This window comes from Talpa occidentalis, unplaced genomic scaffold (assembly GCF_014898055.3).
Source record: "Talpa occidentalis isolate TD23 unplaced genomic scaffold, MPIMG_talOcc4v2.1 talOcc4.14, whole genome shotgun sequence".
NCBI classification, from domain to species: Eukaryota; Metazoa; Chordata; class Mammalia; order Eulipotyphla; family Talpidae; genus Talpa; species Talpa occidentalis.
The window spans coordinates 76,357,910-76,370,438 of record NW_023601433.1 but is presented as its reverse complement, the minus strand read 5'-3'; the positions used below and the strand labels follow the sequence as shown (position 1 = coordinate 76,370,438).

General features: G+C 50.1%; 1 protein-coding gene across 7 annotated transcripts in view; it reads right to left on the bottom strand.

Annotated features, from left to right (window-relative positions):
- The window catches only part of LIMK2 (LIM domain kinase 2), a 67,901-nt gene that overhangs the window by 5,307 nt on the left and 50,065 nt on the right, over positions 1-12,529 (bottom strand). For 6 of the 7 annotated variants that reach the window (XM_054695258.1, XM_037510921.2, XM_037510924.2 and 3 more), the window contains 10 exons: positions 12,310-12,415; positions 11,754-11,950; positions 9,255-9,441; positions 8,345-8,431; positions 7,500-7,631; positions 7,199-7,255; positions 5,961-6,026; positions 4,884-5,058; positions 3,988-4,043; positions 2,495-2,652 (listed from right to left, as the gene is read on the bottom strand). In XM_054695258.1, coding sequence (XP_054551233.1) covers positions 2,495-2,652; positions 3,988-4,043; positions 4,884-5,058; positions 5,961-6,026; positions 7,199-7,255; positions 7,500-7,631; positions 8,345-8,431; positions 9,255-9,441; positions 11,754-11,950; positions 12,310-12,415 — 1,221 coding nt within the window. The remainder of the gene's footprint in view (positions 1-2,494; positions 2,653-3,987; positions 4,044-4,883; positions 5,059-5,960; positions 6,027-7,198; positions 7,256-7,499; positions 7,632-8,344; positions 8,432-9,254; positions 9,442-11,753; positions 11,951-12,309; positions 12,416-12,529) is intronic. The other variant, XM_054695256.1, reaches the window with a different exon arrangement.

Sequence of the window (12,529 nt, the reverse complement as noted above, 5' to 3'; positions counted from 1 at the left end):
CTAGAAAGAAAAGGAGTTGGAAGAAGGTTAAGATTTGGCAGGGTCATGGCAGGGGGTGGGAGGCACCCAGGCCTGAGACTTAGCTACTTCCTAGTTGTCTGATCTGGAGAACAAACCCCCTAACCCTGTACTGCCTCTGTGGAAAGTGGGGATAATGTAATGTTACTGTTACTACATAGGGTTACTGTAAAAATTAGAGAAGACTGGCCTGGCTCAAGGAATAGCTTAGAGGAGATTGCATTCATCAAAGGTGGGATCAGACCAAGTGCCTTTTTTTTTTTTGTAAAGATTTATTTATGCAACAAGAGCTGGGGCCACAGGCCGGGTGTGTGTGTGTGTGTGTGTGCGCGTGTGCGTGTGTGTGGCGGGGTGTGTGTGTGTGTGTATTCACCAGAGACAGAGTGGGGAATAGAACAGGCAGACTGACTGAAATACACTGCTGAGGGGCACAGCAGGAGAGACAGGAGAGGTCTGCTGCACCTTGTGGGTTGCTCCCTAGGTGGTAGGGTATCGAACTAGTGCTGCAGAGGCTGCGATAGCTTCATAGGTTGCGTCTTAACTCTTGTGCCACCAGAAGGCCCCATAAATGTTTTTTTTTTTTTAAGATTTATTTATTTATGCATACCAGAGCTGGGGTACAGGCCAGAGATGCAGGGGGTGAGAGAACTCACCAGAGACAGAATGGGAAACAGAACAGGCAGACTGACTGAAGTACACTGCTGAGGGGAGCAGCGGGTGAGACAGGAGAGGTCTGTTGCGCCATGTGGGTTGCTCCCTGGCCGGCCGGGGATCGAACTCGTGCTGCGGAACCTGCGAAGTGCTTCACAGGTTGCGTCTTAACCCCTTGCGCCACCAGGGAGGCCCTCTCTTCATGTTTTTGATTAAATGTCTTGTCACTTTCTCAGACCACCAAGTATTAAAATTGATACTTGCACCCTAAACAGTCCTCCTTCCTTGGTTTGACTCTTTCCATAGCATTTCTCACTTTCTAATAGCCAATACAGTTTATTTATTCTATCTAGTGGGGTCATCTGTCAGAATGCTGGCTCCCTGAGGACCAGCACCTTTGTTTTGTTTGCTGCTGCATGCCAAGTAATAAGAACAGGATGTAGCACACAGTAGGGGCACTCAGTGAATATTTCTGGAATGAATGAAATACAAACACTGTAACTTAGAAGAAATATTAGCAAACAAACACTGTATAGCTTTACATCTCCTCAGACTCTTTTTCTGGTGGTGGTAAAGGTATGTGGTTCTTTGGCCCATAAACACGATATAGAGTCTCCCGCCAGCAATCCCAACTCTAAAATGAACCTTTGGAAAACATTTTAAAATAAAGATTATGTGCCAACTGGTTATGAAGCGGGGGGAGTGGAGTTGGGGAGTGAGGAGAATGTTGATTAGGAGATTATGAAAGATAAATACTTCTTGTGCTATATATTGGTAAGTATTGGTAATGCCTGAACTTGTTTTTTTAAAAAGAAACATGATTTTTGTTACCAAAAAAAATGCAATGAATCTAGTTTTCCAATGCACAGACTTGAAAAGACTGTGATTACTTTGGTAATAATGGAAGCTATAACCTGAGCAGAGTAAAGGAAATTTTAAAAAGATTTCTTTAAAGGAGAAAATTGGGGGCCTCCCTGGTGGTGCAAGGTGTTAAGTCTCAGCACTATAAAGTTATCCAGAGCCACTGCAGCATGAGTTCGATCCCCGGCCAGGAAGGTGACCCACATGGCGTAGCAGACCTCTCCTGTCGCGCCCGCTGCTCCCCTCAGCAGTGTATTTCATCAGTCTGCCTGTTCTGTTCCCCACTCTCTCTGATGAATCCTCTCACCCTCCCGTGCCTTTGGCCTGTACCCCGGTTCTTGTATAAATAAATAAATAAAATCTTTAAAAAAAGAATGGTAAAGGTTTGGGCGAATTTTCTTCTGTTAAAATTGTTTTGGGGGCCTCCCCGGTGGCACAGCGGCTTACTGCTGGGTCGCGAAGCTGCCTGCAGCTTCTGCAGCGCCGTTCGACCCCGGCTGCTCCCCGGCCACGGGAGGAGGGTCCCACATGGCGTGCAGACCTCTTCTGCCGCCCGCTGCTCCCCTCAGCAGTGTACTTCGGTCCTTCTGCCTGCTCTGCTCCCCGCTTTGGCTCTGGTGAATTCTCTCACCCTCCCGCGCTTCTGACTGTACCCAGTGCTTGTATAAATAAATAAATAAATAAATAAATAAATCTAAATAAATAAATAAATGAATGAATGAATGAATAAATAAAATTGTTTTTAATAGCAGTGTCTATGTTATATCCTGGTCATGTATTACTATGCCCTCATCTCCCTCCCCTGCTCCCTGCCTGGCACATCTGAGTTGGCAATGGTGTATACCACATCCTTGAGCTCAAGGCTTTTTATACCCTTTGTCTAGGAAAGGCTGCGGAACGGCCTAAGGCTGTGGCAAGCATTCCAGGACAGTGAGACCTGTGGGAAAAGGGGCGGGATACCAACCTGCTCTCAGGCTCCAGTTTGCAGCAGATGGCAGCCAGGGGGAAGAAGGCTGGGGGGCAATCTGTGGGGACAAACTTTTCCCAGAAAAGCTTCACATTGAGGCCAAAATCCAGTGTTCGGGGCAAGCAATCAGGATCTGCATACACCTGCCCAATGATCTGTAGATGAGAGGATGCTGGTCAGGAATGGACTATGGAAGGTGCAGCCATATGGCAGGGGGAGAAAGTGCTGGTTGCATGGATAGGAAGGATGGGCAGAAGAGGTAAAAACCAAGGTTAGGGCTGCCCTCACCCCCAACTCTCCAAATATTACTAATCCAGACTTTATCTCTTTACTAAGAGCCTGGCTACGGAGGAGGGTTTAGAAGAGGCCTCACTGCAGCAAAAGGAGGCACCTGGAGGAGCAGCTTCCACATATGCCACCCTGCCCTGCTTGTGTCCCCTTGTGTCTATATCTCCTGCCAGAGATCAGGCTCTGTGACATGAAGTGCTGGGTCTGATTCAGGTCTGAAACCCTTTGGTGCCAGCCTAGTGTGTTATACATAGTAGATACTCAATAGCTCTCTATAAAAGAAAACAAACGGGCCTCCCCGGTGGCGCAGCGGTTAAGTGCTGGGTTGCGAAGCTGCCCGCAGCCTCGGCAGCGCAGGTTCGGTCCCCGGCTGCTCCCCGGCCACCAGAGGAGGGTCCCGCATGGTGCGCAGACCTCTCCTGCCGCCCGCTGCTCCCCTCAGCAGTGTACTTCAGTCCTTCTGCCTGCTCTGCTCCCCGCTCTGGCTCTGGTGAATTCTCTCACCCCCGCTCCCCCCCCCCCCCCCCCCCCCCCCCCGGCGCTTCTGACTGTACCCAGTGCTTGTATAAATAAATAAATAAATAAATCTTAAAAAAAAAAAAAAAAAAAAAAAAAGAAAACAAACAAAGAAACTTCATTATTCCAACTGTCCCTTTCTCTCTATCACTCACCACTTTCTTTGCAGGTTATGGAAGCCTTTGAACATATGTGTATTCAAGTGCTTCCAGATGTATTCCTGCCTCTAGGAGCCCAGGCTCAGTCTAAGACTCACTCTGTACCCCAAGAGCCTAGCACTGGGCTGGCATTTCCAGGTGTAGCTATTTCCACTTGCTGGGCTGAGGGCAAGGGCACCACCAGGGTCTGGAGAAAGGGTAACAGAGGAAAGGGTTACATCTGGCCCAAGAGTTACATGGACAGACACATGGACAATCTCTTGCTTTCCCACTGGAGTTCTGAATCTCACATGCCCTTTACTGGCTGTGTGACTAAGAGCAAGCCACTACCCCTTTCTAGCCTTAGTTTTCTCACCTAAAAACACCCTGACCAGTTCTTCTCATGGCACCCTTGAGACTCTAATGTGACAACTGGTATGTTATGAACTGTTCAACCCTACTCCTGCGTGTTGATTTCAGTGGGCACTTGTCCCTAGGAAGAGGTGGTGTAGTTCTGAGGCAGGGCCTGGCCTCTGTGCTGGTGCTCACCTCACAGAGAACGATCCCAAAAGAGAAGACATCCACTGTTTCATCGTAGCTCTTTCCTTGGAGAACACAGGAGAACAGGCTATTAGGTGTGGTCCCTTACCTGTTCTGTACTGAGGCTAGGGCCACATTTTTAGATCACAGTCAAGAACCAGGGCTAGAGGGATGCCCCAAAGGTATCAGGACAGGCACCATTTGAAAATCATCTTTCCTCAGTCCTGGGTGGATTGCCTTGTAGGTCCTTATAAAATACTGCCCAGGATGAAACTATATGGTACAGTGAAAGCCAACTGTGTGCTTCTGGGCAAATCATTGAACTTCTAAGGCTCAGACTCCAAAAATATTTTTATCGGGCCTCCCTGGTGGTGTAAAGGGTTAAGCACCGCACTATGAAGCAATCCACAGCCTCTGCAGCACGAGTTCGATCCCTGGCCGGCCAGGGAGCAATCCACATGGCAAGGCAGACCTCTCCTGTCTCGCCCAATGCTCCCCTTAGCAGTGTATTTCAGTAGATCTGCCTGTTCTGCTCCCCACTCTGTCTCTGGTGAATCCTCTCATGCCCCTTTGATACCACAAGGGGGCACCACACTTCAGTTCGCAGCACAGAAAGTCGAAAAGGCTAAAAGGTGGGTTAGCGTGAGCTCTGAGCCATCCTTGGGGAACAACAGTCACAGTCAGGCCTAAATCAAGGCCCAGGATGGGACACTGACCAGCTCAGGGAGGTAAGAGTTTATGAAGCCTGGTCTAGACCAGCAAGGGATAAAAATTATTCAGCCCACAGCTCTGTATCTGGCCCTATACTTCACAGGTCTCCCCGGAGCTCCCAGGGTTCTACTGCCAAGATGTGGCTTCCAACTCCCCTGTGGAGAGAATGTCTGCTAAAGGGTGTCAGGACTCACCATTCAGCATTTCAGGGGCCATCCAGTAAGGGTTTCCCACAACCGTGTAGCGCTTCTTACGGTCATTCTTGCGCAAGGTGCGTTTCTTAGTGTTGGCCTTCTCCACTGCTGGTTTATTCCTTTCTTCCACTATGAGCCGTGATAGCCCAAAGTCTGCCACCACTACAGTCTTGTCCTGGTAGGACAAGGGACAGGTCAGGATTTGGTGGGGCTGGCATAGGTAAGAGACGTCATCAAGGGGAGAGGTGTATAGCAAAAGAAAGCTCAGTAAGAGCTCCACCAGGCAGCTGTGGTTTGGCATTGGTTTTCTAACGACCTTATAGCTGTGCACAGCGGAGGCCATGGGGCCTGGAAGGTAAGGCTCTGGGAACTGGAAGATGGAACTCAGGGCAGACAGGGAGTTTCTTTGCTGTCCTTCCCCTCCCACACCCTCCCCATCCTACCTTGTTCCCAGAAAGATTTAAGGCTATGGCTAGAACTAGGATAAGACAGAGAAAGATAAGGTGGAGGCCAGCAATGAGGGGAATTGGAGGAGATAAACTCTTCAAATAGCTAGAGGGCAGTCAAGTGAAAAAGAGATTAGAATTGTTTGGTGTGGATTTAGAGGGTGTAGACAGTGGGACACCCAGGAAGCCAGATTGCAAGTCAACAGGAGGAATAACATTGTAACAACCAGAGCCCAGAAGCAATGAAAGGAATGCTGGCCCCAAACCAGTCATTTTAAATTTACTAGTTCTGGGGCCTCAGGCTGAGGCAGCCAGTAGCACAGCTATAAAACCACGGAGAGCTGCTTTACGGAACCATCATGGGCAAAACCAGGTAAAGCGACAGGGCTCCTTATACAGTAAGGTATTTCTGAAGTCCCTTTTAAGTAAAGGGTTTTAAAGGTTGCCCTGGGAGGAGGTGGAACTGCTTGCATGTGTCCAGGAACTCCTGGAAGACAGAGGAGAAAATCAGAGGCCGCAGGAAGGTCAAGATAGGAGCTCCTGGGTGATAGCGCTGGTCTGCAGCAGGAAGGAAGAGTCAGTCTCCTCTGACAAGGAAGGCAAGTGGAGGGCCAAGTGCAACAGGACATACCAGCTTGATGAGGCAGTTGTGAGAGTTCAGATCCCGATGGATGATGCACATAGAATGCAAATAGGCCTGGAAAAGAAGCATGAGTTGAGGCCTGTGGCTACTAATGTAACCAGACATGACTCCAGAATTGGGGGCACAGAACCTGCTCTTTTCCCAGGCCGTCCCTACCCAGCTTCAGTACCCAACCTGGATTCCAGGGGCCCTGCCTCCTGATGCCACTCTCATGTACCGATACCAACAGAAAGTCAAAGGTTACCCCAGTTCCCTCATTCTCCCTGCTGCTACCTCCAGCCCATCCTTTTGGTCACTGACCCCAACCAAGACTGTGGTTGTTCTAAGCCCTGACTGCTCTCTCCCGAAAGCCCCCAACTAAGCTGAGTCCTGCTTCCAGTCCCTCTACCAATTTTACTTAGATCACGGCAATCTGACCTTGTCCCCAGACTAATGTTGTCTTTAGGGACCCCACAGGAAGAGCAGTGGCTGAAACTGTGGGCTTAAAGCTCAGACTGACTAGTCCAAGAACCTAGCTCTGTCTGTTCCATCCTCAATTCTCATCTGGAAACCAGAGTTGTGAGGAATAAACACACATATGCATGCTAGTCCCTCAGTTTGGGGACTGGCATACCGACAGCACTCAGCGATCACCACTGCCATTACCGCTATGATTGGTATCATTCTTTCCCAGGGAAAATAGTTCATTTCCTCTCCTCTCCTTCCAGGTCTTTGCTACTGTTATCTCAGCCTTGGGACTTCTCAGGACCAATTCTGATCCACCACTTGGGGCTCAACTACAACTCATTTCCCATTTCTCTGACATCCTAGTGTTAGGGGGAAGTAATGTCCTGAGTTAATCCCATACACAGTCAGGCACCCCGTTTTGTATCGGGGTTGCTCTACAACACTAGGTACTAAGGTTCTCTGCTGGTTCCAAGAGCTCTCAGCATTGGCTATCTCTGAGATAGCAAGGCCTTGCCACTTTGTGCTACTTTGCTTCTCTAGCATGCTTTGTCCATGCCCTTCTTGCCCTTCAAGAGTTGAAATTCTTTGAGAGTAGGGCTGTAACTGAGAACAGTGAGCTGGGGACATTTTCACTAGCACAGAAAGCTCAATAAGTAGTTGGTGAATGGCCCAGCTCACACAAACTGCCCAGTATGGGTATCTGTCTTCCAGTGTCTGCCACAATTCTCACAGCTCTCCTGACATCCCCTTCTGCTGGCAGGGTTGTTGACAGGACTCACCATTCCAGAAGCGATGCCTTTTGCAAACCTGACCTTCTGCTGCCAGGGAAATGGATCCTGCAGGATGAGGGAGTACTCATCAGACGTTTGTTGAGCCCCCTATCACTTGTGGTCCTGGTCCCATGGGTCAACATGGTTTGCCAGTCACCCCTCCCTGCTGATGCCTAGTCCCACCCAGCACCACCCTTTGTAGACAAAGCAGTGAGCCTCTCTGGCTTCCATGGTTCTAGGACAGTGATGACATAGGTGTCCCACCGATGACCCTTAAGGCTTTTGGAAACTGGAGGGGCAGTGTGCTTACCACACTGCGCAGAAAGTCTTTTAGCGTGCCCCCCTCAATGTACTCTGTCAGCAGGTTCAGTCTCTTGTCCTTATACAGCACACCAATGAACTTGAGCACATTGGGGTGGTCCAGGCTTCGCATCACCTTCACCTGAGGGTAGGGGAAGCCGAGGAGGGAAGTGGTTATTTCTCACTGTGTCTTCCTTTCCCCGTCCCTTCAGGGAGTCAGCTGGACATATGTTACCTTCATTTCCTACATCAGGTGAAATGGCAAGGGCACTAAGGTCAGGGTGAGGGGGAAGAACACCTCCACATGGATGGAGATGGCCTTTCAGGCCTCATCCTTGGGCTCCCGCCTTTCCAAGAATTACATGAGGTGAGGGCACTGGAATAGGAGGGCCCAAGAGTGAAACAAAAGCGGGGGTGGGTAGCACCTGGAACACAGGTATATCTACCTGAAATAATGGAGCAATTTGGGAGGCAATTTGAAAACTGTAAATGCTCAAGGGATATCAGTTCTCTGGGAGGCCCCGTTCCAGGCTCTGTAAGCAGGGTGTTCAGGGGGTGATTACAGCATCTAGTTGCATTACAATGGCTTGTTCTTATCCCCAAAATCTGTTAGCTCTTCTGAACCACACTGCATTTGTTGTTTCCCTTATATCTAGCTCATGCTGTTTTTAGCAAGTGTACACTGAATAATTATGCAGTAATTTAGGGAACAAGGACATTCCCTTAGTGCTCTTTTCTACTCAGCCTTCAAGACAGCGATTCCAAACTAAGTTTCCTCTTGAAACCATTATTAAGTAAGGTTTTCCCTCTTCCTGAGTGACATTAGACTCCTAGCTCCCGTGACCCCCTTCTTACCTCAGTCAGAAAGGCCTTCTGTGTCTCTTCGTCACATCGAATTAACTCCTTCATGACCATAACTTTGCCTGTGGCTTTGTGTGTCACCTACAGGGAGGGCAACTATTACAGGTGCAGAAACCAGAAGCAGTTCTGGGAGACGTTTGTGAAAATCTACAACTGACCATTCCATCCTTTGGAGGACACCCTGAGCCAGATTAGACTGACTGAGTCATGTGTCGAAGACGTATAGCACAGGGCAACAGGGGACTCAGAGGGAAAGCATATCTTCCTCCCTGGAGCTGGGCATGCACAGAAGAGAGGCAAGAATCCAGAAAAGGGAAGTGGAGAAGGTAGGAGGGGATGGTGCCAAGCCAAGCAGGGGCACTGGTCATCTGACACAGGAGTGACTTCACTGGGTGAACACAGGTCTTGGGGTAGAAGGGTCAGTGCCACAGACATGCACCAGGGTGCTGGATGGGGTGGGGTGAGCTCTCCAGCCCCACTGCCCCGCAAGCTGAGACACATGGCTTACCTGACCCCCCCTCCCAGCTCTCAGCAGAGGAGGAGGAGAGAAAGAGACAGAGGTTAGTCCCCAGGCCTATTCATCAGGGAGGCAGGAGCCACTCCCCCATATGCTCCCTGCAGCACACCCAGCACTGAATTCTCTGGGTGCCTTAAAAAAACCACTGCGTGGAGGTGGGAGGCACCCACCGACAAAGGCACAGCTCATCCCAATTCAGGTCTCACTTTAACAGCAAAGCTGCCCTTAGGTGGCCTGGGAGGGTGGGGGAGCAGTCCCTGCACCATTACCTGCAGCCACAAAGAAGGCCTGGTGTCCCATAGGAGTGAGGTCATGGGATACGAACTACTTGAAATAAGGTGGATGAGTGCTAGGGGCAGGGACAGAGCGACTACTGCCCGCGCTCACCTTGATGGCTTGCCCAAAGAAGCCCTTCCCCAGGACCTCTCCATGGATCAGGTCACATGGCCGGAAGATCTGCTGTGAATAGCTGCTGGAACAGCGGAGGGATTCTGAGCGACTGATGTCACGGCTGAGCAGCAGTGGCTCCTTTGGGGAACTGGGGCCAGGGGACTTGGAGATACTGTTACTGCGCCTGATGACGGGAAAAAAAAGGGGTAGGGAGAGGGTAAATCGTCAGAGATCTGCTAGGAAACCCCGAAGGTAGGAACCTCAGTGATACCGGTCCATTCCAACGCCTGTAATGCAGATGCTATGATGGAGGGAGGCAGACTATTACATCAGACAGAGGTGCCATTTTGGGCCTACAGACATTAGCAGTTTATTTAAGCATAATAAACACAGTCAAGATGGGGGACTCTAAGTACTTCCTACCTGGAAAAACTGACTAAATTCTATTAGCTTATCATGGTCAATATATTACAGCACTGTGATGGTCATCTACCACCTTCCATGTCTGCTTGAATCAAGGTTAATAACTGGGTTGGAATGACAGTGTAGCACCATCTAAAAAATGACAAATGGGATTCAGATAGGTTCCACATCTTTGTACCTGTCATATTTCCTAAATTTAAAAATAACAGGCATGGGGCCTCCCCGGTGGCGCAACGGTTGAGCGCTGGGTTGCGAGGCTGCCCGCGGCCTCCGCAGCGCCAGTTCGATCCCCGGCTGCTCCCCGGCCACCGGAGGAGGGTCCCACATGGCGCGCAGACCTCTCCTGCCGCCCGCTGCTCCCCTCAGCAGTGTACTTCGGTCCTTCTGCCTGCTCTGCTCCCCGCTCTGGCTCTCTGGTGAATTCTCTCACCCTCCCGCGCTTCTGACTGTACCCAGTGCATGTATAAACAAAACAAACAAACAAATAAATAAATAAAATGCCTCTATTAAAAAAAAAATAATAGGCATATATGACTTTTATAGCATTAAAGCCAGTATGTGTACATTTTTAAAGCAGTCAGTAATAGTACTGGTTGATAACTGTTACTGTGACTAAGGAAGGGACAAGCCGGCTAAATTCTCAGCACCAGGCCTCCCTGGTGGCACAGGAGTTAAATCTCAGTGCTTACCAAGCTATCGCCAGTCACTGTGGCATGAATTTGATGCCTGGCCAGGGAGCTGACCCACATGGCACAGCAGACCTCTCCTATCTTGCCCACTGCTCCCCTCAGCAGTGTAGTTTAGTAGATCCACCTGTTCTGCTCCCCACTCTCTCTGGTGAATCCTCTCACATCTGCCCTACACTCCAGTTCTTTTATGTATGAATTAAAAAAAAATAAATCTTAAAAAAAAAAAAATTCCCAGCACCGCAGGTAAACTGCAACCCTGCAATCTTCTGTCCGGGGCATGCTACTGTTTCACATGGACTACCCCGGAAGGACTGCCCTCAGGCTTGCGAGCCCCTTCTGCTCTTCTCCCAACCACCCCCCACCCCTGCTCCAAATGCAGCACAGAAGGTGAGCTGCCCCCTCTCCTTCAAGATGGCCCTTCAAATACCTGAGCAGCTTTCTAGCCAACCCTACAACTTCCCTCTAGGCTTGTGTTCCCTGACCTTCTCTACCAGCTGGCTTGTGATGATGGCCAGCAGGGCAGTCAGGATTGATGGGAGCAATCTGTGGCAGGGGCTGTTTCCAACAGACACCAACCGAGAGGGCCCTGCCTGATTCTCTGTTTGATCAGGAAGGTGGATAAGAATCTGACTCTTAGCAATATTAACAACACCTCACATTTTCTGAGTGCTGACCCTATGCCAGTCACTACTTTGCATCCTTTGCCATGTGGAATTTTTACATAATTGGTGAGAAAGCCACTTCTATCTTGCAACACTACTTAATGGATACAGAAACAGTGGCTCAGAAAGATGAAGTGATTGGTAAAGGGAGGGAGCTCAAGTCGACGGGATGGTAGGGACATGTCTGCCCCCAAGATCCAGTGTTCTGGACTCCTGTTCTTTCAGCGTCCCTGCCTGACGCCTGCACCCAGGGCCACTGCTTCCTCCCCATGAATCTGGACAACTTTGAGGTTTCAGTTATTGATCCCTCAAACCTGCAACAGCTGTATTAGTCTCTTGCTTTATACTTTTCAACATCCTTGTGTATACTTACTATCTGTGCCCCTACTCCAACCTTTGAGCCCCACACTTCCCCACAGGACATGCTGCCCTTCAGGGCCAGCATTGCTGCTTCCTGTATAGCTTAGGAGTTTCAGTGGACAGAGGGCGATCCTCTGGTTTCTAAGGAAACCTGGCAGCCAGCTGGAGCAGATCATGCATAGGTCCTGGCTATGAAATGTGATTCCATGGGAGGCAGGGGTGGGGTGGCTGGGTCAGCACAATCCTCGTAGCCAGTCCCTGGCCAGATGGCGCCCTTCCTGACTGCTGGCCTCGGAAAGTCAGTTCTGCCTCATTTGAAGGATAGTCATGGGAAAGAACAGAGCCAGAGTGGGAGGTGGCACCTTAGTGAGCGTCTCCTCAGCGTCCCTTCCAGATTTTCCTTGGTGTCCAGGGTGCTGAGGGTGTGGGAATGTCCAGCATTCTGCATATGGGGAGAGAGTCGAGCACCCAGCCGCAACTGGTCCAGATGTTGAGAGATGGGGTCATGTTCAATCAAGACCTGAAGCGTCTGGCTGGTCTGGCTAATTGCATCCTCTACCTGTGGTCAAGAGCAGCATAAGGATGGCTCCCACAGGCTGCTCCACCCAGGCCACCCACTGTCAGCCCAGATGATTGAAGGACAGTGTGGACAAGGCTCAACTTGGCTAATGGTGGCCTCCGACTGCCAGTAGCCCCATGGTGCCCTCTGTCTGGCATCCTGACAGCACTTCCATTTGTCAGGCCATTCCTGCTGCCTTGGGAACATGCCCAGGCTGACACAGGTCAACAGGGATCACAGGCTCAGTGGTGAGACAAAAAAAAAGGCTGGTGTGGGGAGAGGTAAAAGCCATAGCCAGATCTCCCAGAGGATCTAGCCCATGTTCCACCCCCTTAAGAGAGGCTGCACCCACAGCGTACCTCCTCCACACGAAGTGTGCGGACTGGGATCCCGTTGATCTCTAGGATGCGGTCTCCAGGGTGGATGGCATTCCGGTTGTTGGGACTGATGTGCATCCGGTTGACCCTAGGCCAGATGAGAGGAGAGGTAAGGTAAAGGCATCCTGAAAATGTGTCTAATTTTGTTTAGACATATCCTGGTACTAAGCCCTGCAAGGTCCCCCAGAACCCAGGCCAATTA